Source organism: Octopus sinensis, linkage group LG7 (assembly GCF_006345805.1).
Source record: "Octopus sinensis linkage group LG7, ASM634580v1, whole genome shotgun sequence".
Classification (NCBI taxonomy): domain Eukaryota; kingdom Metazoa; phylum Mollusca; class Cephalopoda; order Octopoda; family Octopodidae; genus Octopus; species Octopus sinensis.
This window is the reverse complement of record NC_043003.1, coordinates 104390751-104418262: the sequence shown is the minus strand read 5'-3', so window position 1 is coordinate 104418262 and position 27512 is coordinate 104390751. Positions and strand designations below refer to the sequence as shown.

At 37.4% G+C, this 27512-nt stretch overlaps 2 protein-coding genes across 6 annotated transcripts in view; one reads left to right on the top strand and one right to left on the bottom strand.

Moving 5' to 3' along the window:
* LOC115213852 (nuclear factor NF-kappa-B p105 subunit) overlaps positions 1 to 12209 on the top strand; it is a 105642-nt gene extending 93433 nt beyond the window's left edge. For 3 of the 4 annotated variants that reach the window (XM_036505042.1, XM_029782791.2, XM_029782792.2), the window contains 4 exons: positions 1370 to 1524; positions 4077 to 4119; positions 8480 to 8652; positions 11806 to 12209. In XM_036505042.1, the coding sequence (XP_036360935.1) occupies positions 1370 to 1524; positions 4077 to 4119; positions 8480 to 8652; positions 11806 to 11922 (488 nt within the window). In that variant the 3' untranslated portion in view covers positions 11923 to 12209. Of the gene's footprint in view, positions 1 to 1369; positions 1525 to 4076; positions 4120 to 8479; positions 8734 to 9641; positions 10062 to 11805 lie in introns of those variants that run through there. The other variant, XM_036505041.1, reaches the window with a different exon arrangement.
* Positions 12210 to 12987: 778 nt separating this feature from the next.
* The window catches only part of LOC115213829 (WD repeat domain phosphoinositide-interacting protein 2), a 91554-nt gene continuing 77029 nt past the window's right edge, over positions 12988 to 27512 (bottom strand). Inside the window, exons 9-11 of one of the 2 annotated variants that reach the window (XM_029782727.2) lie at positions 24850 to 24957; positions 17111 to 17484; positions 12988 to 14653 (exon numbers count right to left, since the gene is read on the bottom strand). In XM_029782727.2, the coding sequence (XP_029638587.1) occupies positions 14535 to 14653; positions 17111 to 17484; positions 24850 to 24957 (601 nt within the window). In that variant the 3' untranslated portion in view covers positions 12988 to 14534. The remainder of the gene's footprint in view (positions 14654 to 17110; positions 17485 to 24849; positions 24958 to 27512) is intronic. The other variant, XM_029782728.2, reaches the window with a different exon arrangement.

Sequence of the window (27512 nt, the reverse complement as noted above, 5' to 3'; positions counted from 1 at the left end):
CTAGATCATTATATCAGGGCCAGTCAGGTGGTAAACACTATTTCTTAACCTTTAACTGCAATATTCCTGTTGAAATGCACTGACTTTGTTTCAATTCATTTTGTAAATAATGAACAATCTAGTAATTATTAATCTATGGCTTGGAACATATATTAACATGGAAGTTTGACGGTAAGCTTTAATTTAGATCTCTTTAAAACAGGAAGTTTATATCATGGGATTTGGGGTAATCTTAGCTGGGTTGCTATTAGTAGGGTTAAGCAGTTACTTGAAATAAAGTTTCTCATTTTTAAGATTTTCACCTTTCTACATTATTTTCCTTATTAAAAATTTTTTTACATATTTTATGGATTCTTTGAGAAGACATTTCATGGCTTCAGGTGTTCATATCATGAACTACTCAATCGTGTTATGAAAGTGGTGCCAAATTTTCTTTCTAATCAAAAATACGTAGACTCATATATACAGTGATTAAATATATAAATAATCTCTATAGTAAGGTTTACTCTATAAATGTACATGCTATCCGTGATATTTATAATAGTAATAATGAGCTTATTGTTTAAGGTGGTGAACTGGCAAAATTGTTAGCAAGCTGGACAAAACACTTAGTGGCACTTCATCTGTCTTTGTGTTCTGGGTTCAAATTCTGCCAAAGTCAACTTCGCCTTTCATCCTTTTGGGGGTTGATAAATTAAATTATCAGTTGAATACTAGAGCCAATGTAATTGATGTACCCACTCCCCTGAGATTGCTGGTCTTGTTGTATAAAGTGCTCAGGTTCACTGCAACTTATTGGAAACGGGTAAAAGAGGTAATGTCAAGAAATGGAAGACATCAATGACAGACAATATGAAACATAAGGAGACTGTGAAGTGAACATTAAAGAGCCATAAAGAGGAATGGGTGGATGGGCATGTCAGGAGAAGCTTTGGTGAATTTCAGGAAGCAAGGAATTTTTGAAGGATGTACTGTCCTGACAACTAATAACTGATGTAGGTAGTTTACTTCCATCTTTGACAATTCTGAGAATGAAAAATATTTCCAAAACTCATGGGTGTTTCACTGTGTTTTGAATGTATAAAGCATGTCCGTAGGTAGTAGCGATATTGAATTCAAAAGTCATGTATGAAAGTGAAAGAAACATGTCTAGTATTTGTGGATCCCTTGTAGTGATGAAGAAGAAATGAGTTGATTGTATTCTATTGGATGTGCATTCAAGAAAAGTTGATTGTGAATAAGTTGTTAAAATGATTAAGCTTAACTGGCATTGATTTAAATTTATTGAAGAGGGATCATTGTGCTGGTTTGGTTGTAATGCAAAGAGATAACATGTATTGACTGATTATTTTTTTCTTTTTTTTTGTAGGTTTTAAACCCTTGAACTTAGCATTTATTAACGGAAACACAGATGCAATGAATTTTCTCCAACAGGTTGAAGACAGTGTAAGCAATGAACAAATGGAATTAGATATTTCCATGAAAATCATGAAAAACTTTCAGGATGCATATTTAAAAACTGAGGTAAAATTCATTTCTTGACAACACTGGGCAACGAAAAGTATTTTTGTTATACTATTTAAACTTTTTCCACTGATTTTGGGTAATTTTAGGGTGCTAAATCCAAATCTAACATCAGTTTTCAGACAGCATGTGTAGTTTTTTAGTTATTCACAGCATCAGATTTTCCAACCAATTGATAATATTGACAAAGTAATAGGCTACTTGCTTTTGATTTTCGTTCATATACTCATCACTAAAACAAAGGTAAGTGCTGATAGAGGGCAATGTAGGCTACATCTTAAATTGCCACACAAGATGAGAATTTATTTTATTTTGTTATTGCTGTAATTATAATAAAGTTCTCCTCACAGTAGGCTGTTGATATTAGATTTATAGTAAACCACTCAGACTCCCTTTTCTTGATAACTGCTAGTTCTGTTAAAACAAAGTACATCAAATAAGAGAGCCAGGTTATATGAAAAGTAGTTTAGTAGCAAGTTTAATTACTTATTAAAGTGATCAATTTTTGAAATTTAAAAATGGTAAAAATTGTTTTGTGATAGCCATAGTTTCAGTACATTCTATAATAATTTCAATGGGTTTTTTGAGAAATATATTTTGATGTTTTACAGTAACATTTACAGTTGATTAATTTTATATTTTAGTTTACTGATAGGCTTCCTTGAGTGTTGATTTAGGTTATTACTGTATGTACTTATGATGAGCAGAAAAGTTTGTGTTAATCACCCGGACAGCTTTTGTAATGTGTGTGGAAAATTTATGCCAAAAGATCAGAGAAATAAGCTTAAAAAGAAATTTTAACATGCTTACAAGCTTTTCTTTGGTTGTAAAGTTAGGGACCAACTGTGGGTGCCTTGTGTTTGTTGCAAAAACTGCTACATAGCACTAACCCAAAGGCTGAATGGTAATCGGAAAAGTATGCCATTTGCAGTACCAATGATTTGGCGCGAACCAACAAACCACTATACCGATTGTTATTTCTGCTTAACTAACATCACAGGAGAAGAATAATTCCAAGATTGTTTAGCCCTTCAGCTTTAAAACCATTTGCTCATGCTGCTGAAAATATTCCAATTCCAGAACCTCCTTCATCTTTTGACAAATATAGTTTAAGTGAAGAAAGTACTGCATCTACTTCAATTGAAGGCATGCCGGCTGATGCAGCAGATCGCTGTGATAATTCAGGATCTTCAAAAAAAGTTCCCCATTTATTAAGTCAACTTGAGTTACACGATTTAGTTTGAGACTTGGGTTTAACAAAAGAAAAGTCAGAGCTGCTGGGCTCCAGGTTGAAACAGTGGAATCTTTTACACAATGGTGTAAAACAGTATACAGGATTGCATGAATTTTTTATGGAAAAAGACTATTTGTTGTTGTGATGTTGAAGGATTCCTACATGAGATGGGGTATGGCCATAATCCTGAAGAATGGAGACTCTTCATAGATTCCAGCAAAGCATGCCTAAAAGCTGTTTTGCTGCATAATGGCAATCAAAAACCTTCAATACCACTAGCACATGCTGTAGGATTAAAGGAAGCTTATGAATCAAGGGATAAAATTTTGCATTTGATTAAACAGATGTATTAGTATAATGCTCAGGAATTTATATATATATATTTATAAATAAACATGCTTTTCTGCCTGACGAAACTTTGATTGCACTGGAGCTATAAGGATGTGTGCCCTGGTGTCATGCAGTGGCATTGAACTTGGTACCATGTGGTTGGGAAGTGTTTAAGATGATGTCCTATGATTAATGATGTGTGTTCACATAAAAGTGTATTTCTAATGTTGTAAAAGTGACTCAAATGCTTCAGAAAATTTATACATCAAAGTGAAAAGTATACAATTGAATTTTAAAATTAATGAGGTAGTTAATTGATATAAATGATTCAGTAAGCTTTAAAATATATATATTAATGGAAGAAGCTGTTTCTTGCCAGTCAGTGAAACTGAAGCAGATAGAATCATGTACCTTCTGTTTAAGGTCTAGAGTGAGATAGACACACACACACACGCTTGATAAATGCTTAAAAATCAGACACACAATGTACACCAGTCCAAACCATGAAATAACTTCGATACAAATGGTGAAATATTACCCACATGAAGACACCATCACTCCTTTGATTAAGTTCATCAGTGCCTCACCAATGGCTGTGTAGAATATGGGAAGTTTTTCTGTTGTATTCTATAGAAGTGTGATGAGATGGATGGCTACAGTAAAGTTTGAAGTTAATCTAGCTGTAATGTTGTAATGAAATCTCAACCATTGAGCTGAAACTAGGACAGTGGGAGAGATTTAGGGAAGCAAAATATGACTGTATTATTTTGATGTCAATGCCTTCATACTTGCACGAGTGAAGATATGTCACGCAAGCACATGAAATGTTCTTTATTCTGCAAACAGATTTATCAGGATGTCACAGATGTAGGATAATTTGTAACTATATTTGTGGTACTGTGCACTATTTAAGAGTAAATTAGTGGTATATATAGTTTTGCCAACTAGGAAATAATGTGACTAAAACTAATTTTATTTATTGTTGCAGAGCAAGACGGTTTCATCAATAGAGGAAACGACTTTATCTCAAGGTAATTTATTTAGTTTTTAAAGTTGTAGTAAGGTATGTGGAGGGCTTTGTTGTGTAGAAGAGAGGAAGTTAAAAAAAAATTCTTGTGAAGACTTTATGCAAATAGCCTTCATTAGATATTTTGGCTAGAAATGATAAATTTCCCTCAAATCACATACTACTATCTTATATTAGGAAGGGATATGCCAGATAAAAAGATAAGATATTAATCATCATCATCATTTAATGTCCGTTTTCCATCTGGCATGGGTTGGACAGTTTGACTGGGACTAGTAAGGCCAGGGGTTGCACCATGCTCCATTGTTCTGGTATGGTTTCTACAGCTGGATGTCCTTCCTAATGCCAACCACTTTACAGAGTGTACTGGCTGTTTTTATGTGGCACCAGCACTTTTAACATGGCACCAGTACCAGTATCAATTCTGCTATGGTGGACAGGTCTTCTTGAGTACAGCAAGGTGCCAATCCAAGCAAATACCTTAGTCAGTACTCCATGCAATAAAATCTGGCTAACGGAATGTCCAGTGAAAGTTAGAGTAATCCATATAGGTTAAATGCACTGGATGATCTGCACAAACTGAAAATCCAAGTTTATTCAATTGGTTGTCATATTAACCACAGTGTGTTGACAATCAAACAAAAAATAATTATATCATTACATAACTTTATTCATTGTTTAAAACATTTCAAATGGCTTGAGACACTGTTTCCTTGCTATACACTGGCTTGTATGCATAAATTAGTGGAATAATTTACTCTCAAACCCTTCTCCTTAGAACTTAGTTATTGTGGTAAATTTTCCAATTCTGCTTCAAATATACATGTAGAAGTGATACTAGATATCATAGCTATTAAATTACCTTTCTTGGTTTATTAAATGCTTGCCAAATTCACAGTCCTGAGAGGTCAAGATGTATTCCAGTATTGGAGTAAGTCTGTGAAAAGGTAACTAAGGAAAAATTACTAATATCTAACTATATAAATTTCTTTACTACCCACAAGGGGCTAAACACAGGGGGGGACAAACGGATTAAGCCGATTACATCGACCCCAGTGCATAACTGGTAGTTAATTTATCGACCCTGAAAGGATGAAAGGCAAAGTCGACTTCGGCGGAATTTGAACTCAGAACGTAACGGCAGACGAAATACGGCTAGGCATTTCGCCCGGCGTGCTAACGTTTCTGCCAGCTCGCTGCCTTCATAATATCTAACAATATATCTAATAGCTAACAAAAAGGTGAGATAACATGATATATTACATAAACTAGCAGAAAATCATCAAGAGAGCAATGTCCTTTGGAAAGGCTTGAATCTCGTTTCTCTCTACCTCCATGTATCTGAATGCTTTGAGGGGAAAAAAAAATGAATGCCTATCTTGTTTACAGGAGATGTGGATTTGTGTCCCAATCACAGCCTTTGACTTCTATTCATTGGGTTTCTTTTCATCATCATCAACAGTATTTAATGTTCATTTTCCATGCTGTTGGATGACTTGACAAGACCTGGAGCCGCATCAGGTTTCATAATATTTTGGTTTGGTTTCTATGGGTGCTTTTTATTCGGCATCAGCACCCACACCAATGCTTTTTACATGGCATCTTGGTTTTAGAATCTCAGTTATATCATGGTAGGTATCTTTTCTCAAGTACAGCGAAGTACCACATATCTTGGTCCTCTGCCATCTTCATATGGTTTTGATCATCATCATCATCATCGTTTAACGTCCGTTCTCCATGCTAGCATGGGTTGGACGGTTCGACCAGGGATCCGGGAAGCCAGAAGGCTGCACCAGGCTCCAGTCTTATCTAGCAATGTTTCTACAGCTGGATGCCCTTCATAACGCCAACCACTCTGTGAGTGTAGTGGGTGCTTTTTACGTGCCACCTGCACAGGTGCCAGGCGAGGCTGGCAACGGCCACGGTCGGATTGGTGTATTTTACGTGCCACTGGCACGGAAGCCAGTCGAGGCGGCGCTTGCATCGGCCACGAGTCGAATAGTGCTTTTTACGTACCACCAGACCAGGGATCCTGGCTGGTTCAATTCAATTTCGATTTCGCTTTCGCTTGCCCCAACATGTCTTCGCAAGCAAAGGGGGTTGGCATGGGTGCCTGTCGTCGGATGAGGTTCTATATCGACTTCGCTTGCCTCAACAGGTCTTTGTGTCCAAGGAAGGAAAGGCATGCATAAGTGGGCTGGGCTCACTTGTCCTGCCTGGTCTTCTCACGTACAGCATATTTCCAAAGGTCTTGGTCACTAGTCATTGCCTCGGTGAGGCCTAAAGTTCGAAGGCCGTGCTTCACCACCTCGTCCCAGGTTTTTCTGGGTCTACCTCTTCCACGGGTTCCCTCAACTGCTAGGGATTGGCACTTTCTCACACACCTATCTTCATCCATTCTTGCCACATGACCATACCAGCGCAATCGTCTCTCTTGCACACCACAACTGATGCTTCTTAGGTACAACATTTCTCTCAAGGTACTAATGCTCTGTCGAGTAAGTACACTGACATTACACATCCTTCGGAGCATACTGGCTTCATTCCTCACAAGCTTACGCATGTCCTCAGCAGTCACGGCCCATGTTTCACTGCCATGTAGCATGGCAGTTCGTACACATGCATCATACAGTCTGCCTTTTACTCTGAGCGAGAGGCCTTTAGTCACCAGCAGAGGTAAGAGCTCCCTAAACTTTGCCCAGGCTATTCTTATTCTAGCAGTTACACTTTCAGCGCACCCACCCCCACTACTGACTTGGTCACCTAGATAACGGAAGCTATCAACTACTTCTAGTTTTTTCTCCTGGAAAGTGACGGAAGTTGTTTTCTGCAGATTTTCGGAGGTTAATGCTCCCGAGCATCTGCCACATACAAAAACTATCTTCCCAGTTAGCCTACCTTTGACATTGCTGCACCTATGTGTCCATAGCTTACACTGGGTACATCTTATAGAGTTTCTACCTACACCTTTTCTACAGATCGAGCAGGGCCATCTTCCTGAAGACATTTGTGGATTGTCTACCTTTCTACTTATTAGTACTTTGGTTTTAGCTAGGTTGACTCTAAGGCCCCTCGATTCTAAACCCTCCTTCCACACCTGGAACTTCTCCTCCAGTTCTGATAGTGACTCAGCAATTAGAGCAAGGTCGTCAGCATAGAGGAGCTCCCAGGGGCAACCTGTCTTGAATTCCTCCGCAATTGCCTGGAGGACTATGATAAATAAGAGGGGGCTGAGTACTGAACCCTGGTGGACCCCAACCTCTACTTTGAATTCTTCTGTGTACGTGTTGCCAACCCTAACCTTACTTACGGCATCTCTGTACATGGCTTGCACAGCCCTCACCAGCCATTCATCTATCCCTAGTTTCCTCATTGACCACCAGATGAGGGATCGGGGGACCCTATCAAAGGCTTTCTCCATGTCAACGAAAGCCCGGTACAGGGGCTTATCTTTGGCTAGGTATTTCTCCTGCAGCTGCCTTACCAGGAATATAGCATCAGTGGTGCTTTTCCCTGGCACGAACCCAAACTGCATCTCATCTAAACTAACTCTCTCTCTAATTAGTTGGGCTATGACCCTCTCCGTAACCTTCATAACCTGATCCAACAGCTTGATACCTCTGTAATTATTTGTATCTAGGGCACCACCTTTACCTTTGTAGCAGTTGACTAGTATGCTGCTACACCAGTCATTGGGTATGACTCCTTCGTGTATCACCTGGTTGACTATACGGGTGACTAGGTTATAGCCGACACTGCCAGATATTTTGAGCATCTCTGCAGTAATTCCTGATGGGCCTGGGGTTTTCCCTGTCTAATTGCCTTAGCTACCACGAAACTATCAACTCGGATAGCTGGTCCCTCTGTTGGGTCAACATTCGGCAGACTCTCTTTATCCCATTCATTTTTGATATCAGCCTTTAATATTTCATCCCATTTTTAAGTACTATTATTTATATATTTCTTTACTACCCACAAGGAGCTAATCACAGAGGGGACAAACAATGACAGACAAAGCGATTAAGTCGATTCCATCGACCCCAGTGCGTAACTGGTACTTGATTTATCGACCCCCGAAAGGATGAAAGGCAAAGCCGACCTCGGCGGAATTTGAACTCTGAACGTAACGGCATACGAAGTACGGCTACGCATTTCGCCCGGAGTGCTAACGTTTCTGCCAGCTCGCCGCCGTACTATTATTTATAACTTTATCATTTGTTCAAGATGCTATGTTAAAAAAAAAAAATACTATAAAATTCATAATTTATATTTTAATAATATTTGCATATTTTCTTCTTTATATTTCTTTTGAATCTTCCATATCGTTTTTCAATATTATTTCAAATTTTCCCTGATCATTTTAGGAGATATGCACAAAATGTCAGAAGAGACACGGACAGAGTTAGCTTCCATGTTAGACTATGAAGATTTGAAGATGAACTGGAGGGACCTTGCTCTACATCTTGATCTGCTCTACATAATTGATGAAGCTTCCCATTTTGATAGTCCAACAAAAGCTATTCTGGATATCTTTGAAGTACAGACATTATTCTTTCTTTTTCACTGTCTTTCCAGTTGGGAATTAGGGCAAACATATATTTACATCTCATTAATCACTATATTATTAATGAGATCTAAATATATGTTTAGAATTATAAGGGTATAAACATATAATTTTATATAATTATATATATATATATAGGTGCAGGAGTGGCTGTGTGCTAAGTAGCTTGTTTACCAATCACATGGTTCCGGGTTCAGTCCAACTGCATGGCACCTTGGGCAAGTGTCTTCTACTATAGCCTCGGGCCAACCAAAGCCTTGTGAGTGGATTTGGTAGACGGAAACTGAAAGAAGCCCATCGTATATATGTATATATATATATATATATATGTATGCATGTGTGTTTGTGTGTCTGTGTTTGTCCCCCTAGCATTGCTTGACAACCGATGCTGGTGTGTTTATGTCCCCGTTACTTAGCGGTTCGGCAAAAGAGACCGATAGAATAAGTACTGGGCTTACAAAGAATAAGTCCCGGGGTCAAGTTGCTTGATTAAAGGCGGTGCTCCAGCATGGCCGCAGTCATATGACTGAAACAAGTAAAAGAGAAAGAGTAAATATAGAATTATATAATATATATAAATGGTAAAGGGTAAAGACCCCCTTCGGTCATGAATGACCATGGGATTGCAGCTAGAAAGTTACCCTCCTAGACACAAGTCCGGGCAAGGTTGTTTATGGAAGACCAGCAGTCGCCCATGCATACCGGCCTCCCCTCTCCACGCCACCAGTGTTATCCAAGGGAAAGACAAAGGCCGATACAGCTTGGCACCTGTGACGTCGCAACTCATTTCTACAGTTGAGTGAACTGGAGCAACGTGAAATAAAGTGCCTTGCTCAAAAACACAACACGCAGCCCGGTCCGGGATTCGAGCTCACAACCTCACGATCGTAAGCTCGACGCTCTAACCACTGAGCCATGCGCCTTATATAATATATATAATTCTATATAATACATATATATTATAGAGAATTATAAGGGTCTAAACAGCAAACCTTTGAAAATAAAGATACCAAAGGCAGCAGTCCCAAAACATCTAACAACTAATTTATATATTTCATTGATTGCAGTTGTGATATACTGTATGCATAGTAAATACATCTGACACTATTAATTCTGTTAGCACTCTGGTGATGTGTGGTTATTTAATAGTGTTTAAATTTTTAGCATTTAAATATTCTACCTGTTTTTCTGCTTAAACTGGCCAGTTCCTGCCTCTTGTACCTACCCTAGAGTGTCATTTGAAAAATAAACAAACACATCAAAATCTGAAAGCTACAGGATAAAGCATGATCAGTTCAAAACATTGTGAAGATGTAGGCATTACATTTGACAGTAATTTAAATGCTAGAGGGTTAAAAACGATCATTTTTAATTTTTAAAGATTACATTTTAAAATTATAGGGTTACTGATGTAACTACTGTGAAGGCGCATGGCTCAGTGGTTAGAGCGTTGAGCTTACGATCGTGAGGTTGTGAACTCGAATCCTGGACCGGGCTGCGTGTTGTGTTCTCGAGCAAGGCACTTTATTTCACGTTGCTCCAGTTCACTCAGCTGTAGAAATGAGTTGCGACGTCACTGGTGCCAAGCTGTATCGGCCCCTTTGCCTTTCCCTTGGATACCATTGGTGGCGTGGAGAGGGGAGGCCAGTATGCATGGGCGACTGCTGGTCTTCCATAAACAATCTTGCCCGGACTTGTCTAGGAGGGTAACTTTCTAGGTGCAATCCCATGGTCATCCATGACCGAAGGGGGTCTTTACTTTTACTGCTGTACATTAATAGTGAAAGAAAATTTATGTATATACCCTTATGTTTGTAATTTAGGCACAAATATACCAATTTTGAAAAGAAAGAGGTTAGTCTAATTTTTTTCAGTCCTAGTAGTTGACTAGTACTTTTTTATTGGTCCCAGAGAGATGAAAAGCAAAGTTGACCCCAGAAGATTTGAACTCAGAAAGTAAAAATTCAGAACCGAAGGCATTTTTCCTTGATGCTCTATCAATTCTGCCAATCCTCTGCTCCATACACATATATAGATTCGAAAAATATTTTACTTACAGTGCAAAATTTAAACCTAAAGATATAAAATACATAAACATGTCTATTATATTGCTGGCTTTTAGTTGCAAAAAGTGAGATTGCACTGTGTGTATACTTAGGGTTGGGTATGGCTGTGTGGTTGAAAGGCATTAGGTCTTGATCTTCGGCAAGTCGCTTTACTGTAGCTGCAGGTTAATCAAAACCTTTTGACAGAATTTGGTAGGCAGAAATTGAGCGAAGTCAATTGTATATAGATGTGCACACACACTGGTCTGCCCACCTAGCCAGTGGGGTGGCATCATTTAAAGACTAAAACAGTGCAAGGAAGAGCATTGTGACCAGTGATGTATAACGTCTGATAGTCTAGTCAACACAGTGATATATATGTGTGATTGTTACCAGCATCACCTTACTGGCACTTGTGCCTGTGCTAGTAGGGTGCCAGAGCACCATCCGAGCGTAAAAAGGGCACCATTCGAGCGTGATTATAACCAACGTCGCCTTACTGGCACCTGTGCCGGTGGCATGTGTAAAAAGATTAAAATGGGGTCATTGGCAGTACCGCCTGACTGGCCCCCGTGCCGGTAGCACATAAAAAGCACCCACTACACTCTCGAAGTGGTTGGCTTTAGGAAGGGCATCCAGCTGTAGAAACTCTGCCAGATTAGATTGGAGTCTGGTGCAGCCATCTGGTTCGCCAGCCCTCAGTCAAAATCGTCCAACCCATGCTAGCATGGAAAGCGGACGTTAAACGATGATGATGATGATGATGATTGTACCTTTGTCTTGACATGATGTGACGAGTGTAAATGATCAACAGTTATACAAGTGATATTTGTTTCCCATCTTTCATGAAAAAAATGTCTGGATCTGGGGAAAATGTTATCTGGCTTGGAAACAGGTGAGGGTTGGTGACAGAGACAATATCCAAGCACAGAAAAATCTAACTCAACAAATTGTCTGATCCATGCAAACATGGGAAAGGAGATATTAAACAATGATAGTTTTAGCTTCAAAAATGTGATTGCATTGTACTCTGTTTAAATTTGAATGTACCGTAATTAATTAAAAATTAAATATTTTTCAGTGTCATGGTGGATATATTCAAGATGTATATGAAAGCCTGTGTTCTATAGGAAGGTTGGATACAGCAGCGCTGCTTTTGTTGGATGGAATTGCAACTCTTGAAGGCCAATCCATGTAAATCTCCCATTTCTATTGGAAAGTAGATTTTGATGAAGGGTGGTTGATTCAGGATAAAATCATGAAAATATAAAGTGTGGCATGAATAGGTTTGCAGTTTATTTTGACAGGGCCTTCTTTCTAAAACAATGCTAAACAGATCTATCTTTCAACTCTGAAACACCAACACTTTCAGTTGAGGACTCCTGTGGTTCATGACTGGGCAACAGGCCATGATGCCTGCAAGAGAGTTAGTGTAATATCAATAATATAATAAAAAAAATATTAAAAGAAAAATTTGTTTTTAAATTATTTTCTTGCATTGGCACAAAGCCACACTGTTGAAAGTGATGGGAGAGGGGTACCAGTTGTATGGTGAAGTTGTCAATGCTGAAGAAATGATGTTTGAAGTTGGCCATAGCAGGTTTTGAACCCACAATATAAAAGGATACAAATGAATGTCTCATACCAGGACCAGAAGAATAATGTAGATACCATCTTAACTAACCAACTGTTTTAAAATGGGACAAAAATATCATTTGGAAATAAATCTTTACTTTTGTATTGTTTTCAGCTGTTCTTGATTTGGTCAAAAAGATTTTTATATAAGAAAGTGTGCAGAAAAGAGAGAGCACTAATGTACAGGCTGTACATAGTGTAAACATTCAAACACCATCCCTATCTTTTCAAATCCTGTTGTATTTCACATAGAGGTTTTGGTTCTAAGTCATTTCAGGGTATAAGTTGACCTACCCTTCTTTTTGGCTGTAAATTTTGGTCTTTACCAAACAATAATGAGCTTACTGTATACGATACTCAGGCGCGTTACGACTTGTTGGGAAAAGGAGATAAAAAGTAGAGAAAGACACCAATGATGGCTGACTACATAAGAAATAAGTAATACAGTTTTTAGCAGAATCATTTTTTTTCTTTTGCTATTTCATTCTTCATTTTTAATAAAGATGTAAAAGAAAAATAACATAAAGGCAAAAAAAAATTCAACTGTAAGTAGCCGGTGGTTGAGCATTTGTTTGTAGATGTTTAGCAACAAAGAATAGAGAGAAAATAAAAACAGGAACAAACAGCATACATTGTATAGGCAAGAAGATTCCATTTTATTTGTGTAATCAGAGGGATAGGCCAAATGATTTTAAACAAAACTGTGATAAACAAGAGTGTCAACAGTTTCAATTAGGGATAATCAATCATTTGGCTTTATTTGTTTTCATATCATTCTTGCTGTCGGTGATTAATGATTTGTTCTGAAATTTACAAGACATCTTTTTTTTCTTCAAATAATTTTAGGAAAGACATTCAGAAATAGTGAACTTTATAAGAACATGCTATATATATATATATATACACACATACATACATATATATATATATATACACACATATATTTCTCCATAATATTAAAAATATATATTGGAAGAAATTAATAACAATAACAAAAGGAAATTAAATTTTAAAAAATCTAAATAATATATTTAGTGTTTTAAAAAAATAAAAGAACAGGGCAGGTGTAAAAACTTAACAAAAACAGTAGCCCCCACCCCACCTATTTCAGTAAAATAAAAAAAAAACAGTAGCATTAAACTTGACTTTCAAGGTGTGGGGATGAGGCACCTTTAGATGACCAAACTGCCAAGATCTGTCTTTAACCATTTATTATATTGCAAAAGACAAAACTGTCTCTGGAAACATCTGGATGATTAAAGATGCCCACTTCAGATGCAAAGAAATGCATTTAGATTTGACAAACAAGTGCCAATAACCTTGAAGTGGTGAATCAATGAAAGATGAAGGAAAACACTAATAATTACAACAGCAATTAATCAAATAACAAATTTTGGTAAACAGTTTTTTTGTTTAATTAGAAAGAAGATCCCAAACAAATTAAATAAGAAACCCCACCCCATCCTTTTTCAATTCAAAAACAAAGAAGTTTAATTCATGGTGTTGGTGGTTGGGGAGTGACTGAGTTTAAGTTGAAGACATTGAATGTTAGAGTGAATATAAAGCCCTGTCCCAAATAATGGGTTTTCTTCTTCACTTATATTTCTTTAAATATAAAAAAATGAGAACTTTTTATGTACATAGTTGTCAAGGTGGCTATCAAGTTTCATGTAGTTGCTAACCATTGCATGTCTATTGTCAGTATAATAAAATTAATAATAATAATAATAGGGCTGTAGGTTGCTTAATGACTCTTTCTCATTGAAAATAAAGTATTTGTGTGAAAGCAGCAGATGCATGGTGTTTCTGAAGTCCTCTTATGTCTTGGCTCTTGAACTGATCCACTTCAATACATACTAGATAAAACTAAATGTACTTAAGCTTTCGTCTTTACATTTACATTTCCACCTGGTTTAAGCTCTGTGACGGGGTGGAATGTCTGGAAAAGACTTATAAGAGATGGACATATTACATGAGGACAACAAACTTTTTTTTTTTGTAATAGCAGCTTAAAAAGTAGTGTGATAAAGTTTTCTTTTCCAATTTATCCTTTGAGAATAATTAAAGGAAAACAAAGTACTTTTTTTTTTTAGATTTTGAAATTCCACAGTAATTATATATATGTATATATATAATTTTCTTTTCTTTATTTAAATAAAAATAGTGAAAGCTGATTTAATTAGAGACAGGTGGAAATTCACTGTCGTCATGCAGGCGTAAAGTATCGACATATTGTGACAGACAGTCTCCTGTTCTTTCAGCCCCTTGATCTGGTTCTTGGTATGGCTGGGAGTCTGAAAATAAATAGACAAAAGGTCTTTAAATTCAACAAGAAATATGAAAGATCAAATTTAAAAAAAAAAAAAAATTTTTTTTTAAATGCTAACAATAGAAATAATTTTGAGTAAATTTTCAAATGAAAAAAGCAGCTGGAAGATGAACTAGCAAGTTATAAACAATAGTCAAAAGATACAGAAAAAATATATCTTCATCATTAACAGGCAAATTAAGAAGAAAAAACATTAAATCAACAAATCAGAGTTCAAATTGAAGCCAAATATCACCTATTCTGTTTCCATTGATTAATACAAAACTAATTTAAGGATTATTAAAATCATACAAGTCCTAAGGAAGTCAGCAGGTAGTCTGTAAAACTAGTTGAAATAGAGAGAAATTATTACAACTGTACTAATAAATTATGCCAGACCTACTATACTGAACTAGACGCATTCTTCACATCGTTAAATAACACTGTAACAAGATTTTCTTTCTTGGGGAGCAATTGATATTCCCTATTTGCTTTCCACCAGAAATTATGAAAAATGACTATTTCCTTTAAACTTTGCTTTTGTTACATTTATTCAAACCCAAAAGAATCCCTCTCAACACAAGGCCATGTTGCTCTTCCACTACACATGTCTATGATCAGAGGCACACATATTGTCAGCCACTAAGCAACATGCTCTGATGGTTGTATTGAGCAGAATATTTGCAATAACGATATTTCTACTTCGGCAACTCAGCTCTGAATCCGTCTGAAATGAAATGGAAAATAGGTCAATTCCAAAATATTGATGTTCACATCAAAAAAGCAAAGTTTGAAGGGAATAGTAGTTACTTCCATTGATTTCTAGATAGAAGCAAATAGGAAATAACAATTGCTGATCTAAGACGAAGAAAACCGATAGCTGTGCATACGCACATGACTAAAGCGTTACAAGTGTATGTAAACTATCATTACGAAGCAGTACAGAGTTTAATAAGCAAGACAACTTGGAAAATTAAGTGTTTTATCAGTTTACCTAGATGTGACTTTCAGAAATTTCTATTAGATAACTGTGATCGTTACCAGCATCACTGGCACCTGTGCCGGTGGCATGAGTAAAAAATTCGAGTGAGGTCATTGCCAGTACCGCCCGACTGGCCTCGTGCCGGTGGCACGTAAAAGTACCCACTACACTCTCGGAGTGGTTGGCGTTAGGAAGGGCATCAAGCTGTAGAAACTTTGCCAGATCAATATTGGAGCCTGGTGCAGCCATCTGGTTCGCCAGCCCTCAGTCATACATCCAACCCATGCTAGCATGGAAAGTGGACGTTAAACGACGATGATGATGTAAACATGGGTGTTTCATTCAACATCCTCAAACAACCCTAATCCAGGGACCTTTTGAGCAAGATGGGCTACTGGATCTTAGAAAATGCTAACTGGTCCCCACCTGCAAGGTCATGCACTGTTTATCTTGATATGACATCACCATATCACGCACATATGGTAGTAATGCATGTGCCTGGTGTACCCTTATCAGATGGGTAGTCATGATGAGTAACTGCTCTCTCACAGTTTTAAATTTTAGCAAAGGTCTAGCAGTTTCTGAGGGATGAGGGGAAGTTAATTACACTGGTTCCAGTATTTGACTGGTACTTATTTTTATTGACTCTGAAAGAATGAAAGACAAATTTGAACTCAGAATGTAAAGATAAAAAAAATGCTCAGTGGCATTCTGTCCCTCTGTGTGCTCATGGTTCTGCCAGCTGGTCACCTTTATAATAATAACAACAATAATAATTGATGATGATGATGATATCAGTTTTGACCATAGGAACACATACATATACAATATTTTGATTGTCCATAATACACAAAACATATAGAAAAGAAAAGGTACCAAAGTAAGAGACTTAACATAGCAAAAGCTTTGGGAAGCATGCAATAAAAATCTAGAATAATTCTATATATTTACTAAAAAAAAATTAAGAAATAAAAAGTACTGAAAAAAATCAAGGTGTTGCTCCCAACACTGACATTTTCTATTTATTTTTATATTGGAAGCTTTTTCATTATGTGCTCATTAAAATATTAATCTCAAGCTCTTGATTTAAGTAGCATTTTAAAGCTTTTCTTAAACAACAACAACAACAAAGAAACAATGATGTCAGATGCATAATAACTAGTGATGTGTAATGGCGATAAATGATATGAGGTGAGCTGGCATGCAGTGATACTTAAAAGTGTTTGATTACAACTATGCAAAGATGAACTTACTAACCCTTATCGCTGTAGCTTTGAAGGTACTATAACAATTATTGAGCACAATATCATTCACAAACAGTGAAGGGGCTACCACGCCACCATCAAAACTGGATACAAATAAATAAATAAAAGTGACTAAAAAATGAAATTAACTAAATAACAAGGGATACAATGTGAAAGGAATGGCCTTTTTGAACAAGGAATATATTTTATACAGTACCTGCCGCCTCACACAATAACATATCAATACCAACATCCTCCTCCCCATTGCCATCATCTGTTAGACACTGTGGCCCACCTTCTTTCTTCAGAACTGCAGCATAGCTATGTTTGTGAGCTGCAGCGGTGGCTCCACTCCACTGTGTTGTTGGAGCAGAGACCCAGTCTTGGTCGGCTGGACACTTTGTAAGGTGGGTCGAGAGCTTACCTGGTGGTGTGCCGGAGAGTACAGAAGTTGCATCAGCAGTGACCAGAGCTTGCTGCTCAGACCTGTGTACACTGGCAGCGTAGCTCACTGGTGGGTTAGACTGATTTTGGTCTTTGCTAGTTGACTGGACATCAGCCAATGAACTTCCACACTCAACACCAGTTAATCTGCAAAAAAACAAGAATTCCTTATTCTCCAAATCACGATTAGTTTCTGAAAATAAAAAACAACAATCAGTTATATCCTCATCATATGAACTGGACTTGACACGAAAGACTACATTACAGTTAGTACAAATATTTTTTTCTTACTTGTCAAAAGAATTTAGAAACTTCAACGTTTTGGCCTTCATCAGGTGTCTTGGGGAAATTTCAAACCTGGGTTCTCATTCCTAAGGTATTTTTCGATGTTATTATTATTATTATTCAGGTCACTGCCTGGAATTGAACTCGAAATCTTGGTGTTAGTAGCCTGTGCTCTTAACCACTATGCCATATGCCCATGGTTAAGAACAGGGACTACTAACCCCAAGATTCCGAGTTCAATTCCAGGCAGTGATCTGAAAAATAATAACATCAAAAAATACCTTAGGAACCCAGGTTCAAAATCTCCCCAAGACACCTGATGAAGGCTGGAGGGTATATCAGCCGAAACGTTGTGTTAACAAGAAACAAAATGAGGACGAATATCTGTCAAATGTAAATAATGTACATAATTCCCCATCTCTTAAATATAGAACTGATTTATTCTTTCTTGGGATACAATGCATTTTATATTTATTATATTGTATTCTTGTTGCCTTATTTTTATCAATAACTGAATTTTTGGCAATTCCAGTAAAGCATCTCAATATGCGGAAGAGATTTGAAGGTAATTATGAAAAAAAAAATTTTTTTCTTTGAATGTTTTATTTTAATTATTTCAGGATTTAAAAAAATATAATTATAAACATCACTCACCTTTCTGTATATTGAAAATTGCTCTGGCACCTTGTCACCACCATCTTTATCTTCCCGGTTACCCCCCGAACCCTTATGTAGTGCAGGGTAGTCATGCATCTCCTCTATAGCAAAACATCTGTGCCTGTCTGTCTCTCATGCTTTAGCCTGTCAACACCTGGCATAAAGCCACATCCCATTCTTGCAATTATACCGAGTCAAAGGAGATTTTCCTTTTATTTTCTTGTCTTGCCAGTTACTCAGCTACCTCACTAGTGTTGGTGCCATGAAAAAATATTCAGTGCACTCTGTAACATGGTTGGTGTTAGGAATAGCATCCAACCATCATCATCATCGTTTAACGTCCGCTTTCCATGCTAGCATGGGTTGGACGTATGACTGAGGGCTGGCAAACCAGATGGCTGCACCAGGCTTCAATCTTGATCTGACAATGTTTCTACAGCTGGATGCCCTTCCTAATGCCAACCACTCTGAGAGTGTAGTGGGTACTTTTACGTGCCACCAGCATGGGGCTAGTCAGGTGGCACTGGCAATGACCTTGCTCGACTCTTTTACACATGCCACCGGCACAGGTGCCAGTAAGGTGATGCTGGTAACGATCACGCTCGAATGGTGCCTTTTACGTGCCATCGGCACGGAGGCCAGATAGCCGCTCCGGCAACGATCACGCTCGGATGGTGCTCTTAATACCCTACTAGCACGGGGCTCGAGTGCCAATAATGTGACCAAATCAAAACTGACGCTGGTGCTTGATATAGTTCTGCAACAAGCCAGATTCTGTCAAACCATCCAACCCATGCCAGCATGGAATATAGACATTAGATGATAAGGATGATATTTAGTGTGTGTGTGTGTGTGTGTGTGTGTGTGCATAAAAGAGTGAAAAGAAACTTGAATCACTAAAAAATACTCACAGCTGGTCTGAATCAGTTGGGAATTTACTAAACAAAGCTAGTGAAACTGAAACATTCTTTCAATAATAATAATAATAATAATAATATTAATAATTCCAAATTTTGACACAAGGCCAGCAATTTGAGGGGAAAGGACTAGTATTTGACAGATACTTTATTTCATGAGCCTGAAAGGATGAAAGGCAAAGTCGATCTCAGTGCAATTTGAACTTGGAATGTAAAGATTCAAAAGAAATATTACCAAGCATTTTGTCTGGTGCACGACATATTATGGGTAACTTTGGAAGTATAAATTTATCATCACGGTTGATATCAAGATATATTGCATACATACAATAATTATGATTTAACTTTTATCAAATTTCTCGGTGCTAATATAAAATGATGAAATGACTAATTTTTTTTAGAAAAATATTAAATACCATAAAATAAAATAAAATTTAAAAAAATTCTCATTTGTATATTTGCAATAAATATATATTGTTTTACAAAATTTAATCAACATAATTGCAATCTACCTCATCAAAAACCTATCTCTGCAATTATTGTATTAACTCTCTTTGTATCTGCAGTTATTATATTAATTCTCTTTGTATCTCTCTTTTATTATTTCTCTCCCCCTCTTCCTATATGATATAAAGCATGACTGGAGAAATCAATCAGTCAACCAACCAAAATTTATATCAGCTATTATTAGATAAATATTTATATAAGGAGGAGTAGAAATATTTTAGTGGAAGCAAAAGTTAGAAGACAAAGTGAAGAGTTAAGAAAATGTTTGTATTTCCCAATGTACAAGTCGACATATCTAAGTTGATGTAGATTTTTCAGTAAGAAAACATAAATTTTTTAAGTCTATACTCATCACATAGGTAAACGTTCTTTCTTCCAAATAACCATTCAGCCAGAGAGCTTTCTTTGCAGGTACCTTTTTCCTGCTGTAAATTTTGACTTGTATGACAGAAAATACAATAAGAAGAACAAAGGGAAAGAGACTGGTGTTCTTCTGAAAGAAGTTAAGAAGAACAGTAAGATTCCAGAAATAGAAATAATGCTGTTGCTTGCCTGAAGCCACCCGTTTCTCTCCTTTAGTCCCACCCAGTTGAAAAGGATCTTTGTCTTTTGAATTACACAGAGTCCTCGCCAGTGCTAGTACCATGAAAAATTCGCCCAGTATATCCTGTAAAGTGGTTTGCATTAGGAAGGGGATCCACCCATAGAAACTATGCCAAGACAGACATTGGAGCATGATGATGTCCTCTGAAATGTTGGATCTTGTTAAACTATCCAAATCCTGCCAGCAAAGTCGGGAGTTAAAAGACAATGTTGATGCTAACAACAACAACAATGGTTTCAAATTTTGGCACAAGGCCAGAAATTTTTTAGAGAAGGAGTAAGTCGATTACATTAACTAACCCCAGTGTTCAACAGGGGCTTATTTTATCAACCCCCAAAAGGATGAACAGTAAAGTCAACCTCAGAATGTGAAAACAGATGAAATGTTGCTAAGCCTTTTGCCCACCGTGCTCATCATTCTAATAGCTGGCCACTTTAATAACAATAATCATCATCATCGTTTAATGTCCGCTTTCCATGCTAGCATGGGTTGGACAATTTGACTGAGGGCTGGCGAACCAGACCCCAGTCTGATCTGGCAGAGTTTCTACAGCTGGATGCCCTTCCTAACGCCAACCACTCCAAGAGTGTAGTGGCGTTAGGAAGAGCATCCAGCTGTAGAAACTCTGCCAGATCAAGACTGGAGTCTGGTTCGCCAGCCCTCAGTCAAAATCGTCCAACCCATGCTAGCATGGAAAGCGGACGTTAAATGATGATGATGATTATTATCATAATCATATCATCATCATCGATAATAATATTGAAAAATGGAGCAAAAGCTAAAAATTTAAATAATCAATCTATTAAAAGAAAAGAAGAAGAGTAGGAAGCAAATGACTAAATTTTACTGCGAATTTAGTACGCCAGTAGTTAATTGTGATATAAACCTTTGATGTGCCCTGCTGAGACACTGAAATAGAATATAGGTAATAATGAATGTTTGACACAACACAGGCATACCAAATATTTCATTCCTCTGTCATATTGAGGAATACATTGCACACTCTAATAAAAAGTGTTTGATTGTAGGCAGAGCAAGGTGCAGAATCACCTCCCTCCGACAAGCCATCCTAACGAGACGTCTGTGTTGGCTGGGTCATGCCCTCCGTCACCAACCAGGAGAATTCATCTACGAAGCAACTGCACCAGCTCCCCTTCAGGGTTGGCGAAAGCAATGTGGTGGACAACGAAAAACCTGGCTGATGACAGTCAAGGCTGATCTGGAACCCAGCCTAGGTCCCCATATCTACGGTGTTCGCCGCTGGAATAAGGAGTGGTTGGAGATCACGCGGTCGTTAGCCTCAAATCGCCAGGCCTGGTCGGCATTTGTGAGATGCAGCATTGAGGATGAATGAAGCCAGTTCAACCCACCCCGGGTGAATGCTGTCTCAAGTCAAGTCAAGAGCAGGCAACCCTGCATGTTTGTTGCTGTTGGTGATTAATCCCAATTTCAGTAAACCCAAGATCAAAAGACATCCCAATGATGACCACCTCATCTTTGTTTAAGATATTCTATATCCAAGACTACAATACCCTGAATGTATTTATATCCCTCTATTTTTAAAGACAATAAGAGAAACTGATAGATTAAGTATCAGGCTAAACAAAAAAAAAGAAGAATTAAGTACTGGAGTTGATTAGTTTGGTTAGAATTCTTCAAGATGGTGCCCCAGCATGGCCACAGCCTAATGACTGAAATAAGTGAAACATTATCCTCCTCATCCTCATTTGTGTGTCTGCTTTTTCACTCTAACATGGGTTGGATGGACTGCAGTAGGGTATCGCTTCATGTGTCTTAATCCCGTGTTACCACACCTATGAGACCAAAGATCTTCATTCCCTGTGACTGAACGTAATTCAGGGATTTTTCGCAAGAAAGACTGCATTGCCTTTTGACTGTATAAACATGTCCATCAGTGGTAACAACACTGAATCCAAAAAGACAGCCAAAGTTGCTGTTGAAAAGTTGGCGGATAAGGTACCAAAGATGCCACACAGTGAGATTAAACCCACAGCAATACCTGTACCCATTTTAAACATCATTATCATCATCAACATTTAGCACCTGTCATAGTGGCATGGGCTGGACAATTTGACAGGATCCAATGAGCTGGAGGATCTGTTGGGTGCCAATATCTGTTTTGGTATGGTTTCTATGGCTAGAGAGCCTTCCTAACTCCAACCACTTTACAGAGTACACTGGGTAGTTCTTTTTTTACTGATACCAGTACTAGTAAGGCTGCCAAGCAATTCTCAAGACGAACCCCTTCAACTGAGAGGCAGTTGAGGGAGGTGACTTTGTAACAGGTGTTGAGAGGCTAAAGTATTACAGTGGGACAGGATATGTGTCTTGCTACAGAAAAGATGCATGCTTACCTCAGGTGGCAAGGGTCAAAAGATGGTGGTGATAAGGTTAGTCTTAGAGCATGTTTCCAAAGTACAAGGTGAATATAAGAGAGATTAAGGAATGAGGAGCGGGAAGGGTGGATGGGTAAATTTGGGAGAGAGTGAAAGGCATATGGTATACAGTTAGAGATTAGGATTGGCGGAAGCTGTGAGTGAATGGTGAACATGGATGGAGGCATGGTCACTGGTGAATCTTTGGAGGGAAGGTAAAGGAAAATAGGAAAGGGTCAGAGAAGAGATGTTAAGTGTCAGTACATAAGGAGGTGTGTACTGCTATGTTCACAAAACCACCCAACTTCTATAGACTATATAAATTCCTTGCTAAAAATGTTTCATATGTACACAATTCTTTACTTGGAGGACCTAAGAAAATTTTTTGATTTTTCTAAAGTGAAGCAGCTATTAACAAAAAGAAACAAGAGGATATTTCACTCTATTGGTCAGGAAATAATTCCACAGTTACTTGGGTTTAAGTCAAATATCAAATCTTCATTAACTGAATGAATGAATGGGAAGGGAAATAATTATTAAACTCATCTTTGAGAAGTCAACAGATTTTTAAACATTGTTTTGTCATATCAGAATATCTTTATATAAGTTTCTTGCTGTAACTCTTTAGTTAGCATATTCTGTCTGCCTTAATTTCAACTGAGGATGGCAGAGTGAGACACACTGCCTTAATTTCAACTGATGAAGAATGAAGTAAAATGACTGTCATTATTAAGCTATTGTTTAGAACATACAATAGCATGAAATTTTGAAGGGAGGTTTTAATTTAAATCACTTTAAAACAGGTAATTTGTATCGTGGAATGAAGGGTAATCTCAGGTGAGTTAGTATCAAAAGGATTAACCCTTTTGTTACCGTGTTTCTGTTGAAATACATTGTCTTTGTTTCAACTGACTTTGGAAATAATGACTGTGTTTGGAACAGACATTAACCCTTTAGTGTTTAAACTGGCCAAATCCGGCCCAATATATTCTACATGTTTTATATTCAAACTGGCGATGTCTAGCCTCTCACACCTAACCTACAATGCCATTCTAAAAATAAGTAATCACATCATTGAAACCTGTAAGTTGTAAGATGATCCAGGATTAATTCAAAACAATTTGAGTGAAAAAGTATTACATTTAACAGAGTAATCTGAACACTAAAGGGTTAAACAGGAAATTCGGATGGAAGGTTTCCATTTAGATTTCTTTAACCCTTGTGTTATATTTTTTTTCTCTTTTACTTGTTTCAGTCATCTGACTGCGGCCATGCTGGAGCACCGCCTTTAATCGAGCAACTCGACCCCGGGACTTATTCTTTGTAAGCCCAGTACTTATTCTATCGGTCTCTTTTTGCCGAACTGCTAAGTTACGGAGACATAAACACACCAGCATCGGTTATCAAGTAATGCTAGGGGGACAAACACAGACACACAAACATACACACACATACATATATATACATATATCCGACAGGCTTCTTTCAGTTTCCGTCTACCAAATCCACTCACAAGGCATTGGTCGGCCCGAGGCTATAGCAGAAGACACTTGCCCAAGATGCCACGCAGTGGGACTGAACCCTGAACCATGTGGTTGGTTAGCAAGCTACTTACCACACAGCCACTCCTGTGCCTATATAACCCTTGTGTTATATTTCTGTTTAACTACATTACTTTTATTTCAATTAATGTTTTTAAATAATGGAAAACTTAGTAACATAGCTTTGTCATTAGTCATCTGGTATTTGGAACCTAAATTAGCATGAAACTTTTGGCAGGAAGTTTTAATCTTGATCATTTCTAAACAGGAAGCTGGTACTAAAGAAACAAAGTCTCGGGTGGGTTGGTACCAAAAAGGTTAAATGAACCTGGATTCAAATATATCTTGAGAAGTCAATATGGTTTTAAACAATCTGGCTTACTCAAAGAAAAATCTTGTCATATCAGAATATCTGTTAGTTACTTTAAATGAGCTTGGATCTAAATACAGAAAATTTTTTTTCTTTCATAACAGATGTTCTGAATAATACCTCAAATTATGTTCAATGTTGCTAACAAAAAACAGAAGAGGCATTCCTTAAAATGGTATGAAGACAGCTTCTCAAAGTATACACCTGTATATCAATAGTAATTCAAAATACTTACCTATGTTGGCGCAGCAGTACGCACTCTCCCCCTTCTTTGGGATCGATGTTAAAGACATACAGGTAACCGTCTTGTGATGCTACCAATAAATGTAAAACATTCTGGATTCTGTAAAGAACAAAATTAACTGATAAAACCTAATTTTAACCATTTAAAGCATTTAAGCCGGCCACATCCAGCCTAAATATTTTACTTGTTTTATGTTCCAACCAATCAGATCTGGCTTCTTACTGATGCCCAACAATATTGTTCTAAAAATAAACAATCACATCAATGAAATCTCAAAGCCATGAGATAATGCATGATTAATTGAAAACAATTTGAATAAATAAGCATTACATTTGACAGAGTAAGTTGAATGATAAAGGGTAAAATCTATTTTAATTACCTTCATTCAACAGGGTAACAACTCCAGGTTTTAACATCTACTTGAAGATTTGAAGTGAGCCATAAGGAATTAATTATTCCTTATATTAAGTATTCATTGTTTTAACATCCACTTTTCTATGCTCACATGAGTTGGATGGAATTTACCAAGGCAGACCAACAGCCTTTCTGCACTTTCTCTGGTGAATTTGTCAAGTTGTTGGATCATTGTGTAGAATGTCTCATGAAATTTGTTCTAATTCTTTGTGATCTGGGTTTAAATCCCACCTAGCTCATTTTTGTCAGGGTGAATAAAAAGTACCAATCAAGTGTTGTTGATTGGTGGAACAGTAAGAGGGTCAGGCAAGATGCTTTGTAGTGTCTTTTCTGGTGCTTTGCATCCTGATGACATCACCTGCAGAGACACTGGTGCTAACTTGTATGGGTCCAAGTCGGTAACCTTTCCCTTGGATAAACATTTGTGGCATGTAAAAGAGAAATTTCCGGGTATAGGCAACTACCAGTCTACCTCAAAAACTTTCACTCAAACCAGTGTATATTATGAGGCTAATTCTAAAGAATTTGTTTTCCTAAATTTTCTTAGCAAGTTCTGTTCCCATATCAATTTAGATAACTTCAATAAGTGTGTTTGTAGTTGTACCCTATTATCTAAAAAAATGCTTTTAGACTCAGCACTTAAGATTATCCCAACTTAACATTTAGACAATTACGTCATTGCTACTGTCACCACCACCATCATCATCATTTAATGTCGACTTTTCCCTGCTTGCAGGAGTCAGATGGAACTCATTGAGACAAATATTCTATGACAGGATGTTCTTCTTTTCGCCAACCTTCACTTGCTACCAAGCAAGGTAATATTTCTCAATGGCCAGACATGTATTTCAAAGAACACTGGAAACAAATGACTTCATTTGTGTAAAGGCTATGCTTGTTTGTATCCATCATGTAATGTCAAGAAAAAGGCACAAGCGCACGCAGAGAGGACCTCATCCTGTTTCCATCTACCAAATCAATTTGCAAAGCATTGGTTGGCCTGGGAAGCAAGCTTCTCAACCACACAGGCACACCAGTTATTTTCAAAGAAGTAATGGTGAAATGATATTTTTCTCAATATTTTTTCCCCATTAAACACATTTTATGGAATTTCTTAAATTTTCCTTTTTATAGCAAACTAGCAGGATTAAAATGGCATCCTTTTTACTTGTTTCAGTCATTTGACTGTGGCCATGCTTAGTTGAACAGACAGACAAAAAGAAAGAAAGAAAGAAAGGAAGAAAGAAAGAAAGAAGGGAAGGAGGGAGACAGAAAGAGGGAGAAAGAAAGGAAGGAGGGGGAAAGAATGAAAGAAAGTGGGAGAAAGAAAGAGGGAGGGAGGGAGAAAGAAAGAACAAAAGAAAGAAGGAAAGAAAGAGGAGGGAGAAAAAGAAAGGAAGGAAAGAAATAAAAAAGAAGGCAGACAGGAAAGAAGGAAAGAAAGAGAGAGAAGGAAAGAAGACTGGCTGAAGAGAGGAACTATTACAGAGGGTAACAAAGAATATATGTAAGCAAGAGAAACAGAATGAGAAAAGGGAGAGAATCAGTTGAAAACTGCAGTTTTTAGAGAAAAACCCCCTCTTAAACACCTTTGTTCCTGATTTCTCACTTTATGCAGGAGCTCTAAGCAAAAAATTATAGTGCATGACCACTAATGCGTTTGTAAAGTTTGGTAAAATTCGGTTGAAAACTGGAGAAATGCATACACATTACACACACAGACATCTTTTGTTTTATATATATAGTTAAATGTATTTATGGGGGGAAAATACTGAAAAACATCAATACATGTGAGAGTGATAATGAAACAAAGAGGGTTTTCTTTCGATGTGTTAGAAACAACAGCCAAATCACCCTTAAATCACTAACTTTTCCCCTCTGAAAATTTTTTTTTTTCACCAAAAATGCTCTTCCCATCATTTTGAAGTACAAAAAAAAAGGCCAAAATAGATCCAGAGTGAGATGATGACAGAGGGGGAGGTGTAAAAAAAAAAAGGATTTTCAAAACTATTTTCATACAAAGATGCCCACCCACCAACCCCATCATTTTGAGGGTTGTGGTTTAAAAAAATGGGAAAAATCCCCATAAAAATTTTCCCCACAAATTTCTTTATAATCATAATCTATGCCATTTGAAAGGGGTTAATAGAAACTTTCATTAAAATATACCCATTTTCCTGAAAGCTATGAGGGAAAAAGTCAGATCATGTGAATTTTCCGAAACTCCACTCTCCACCCTT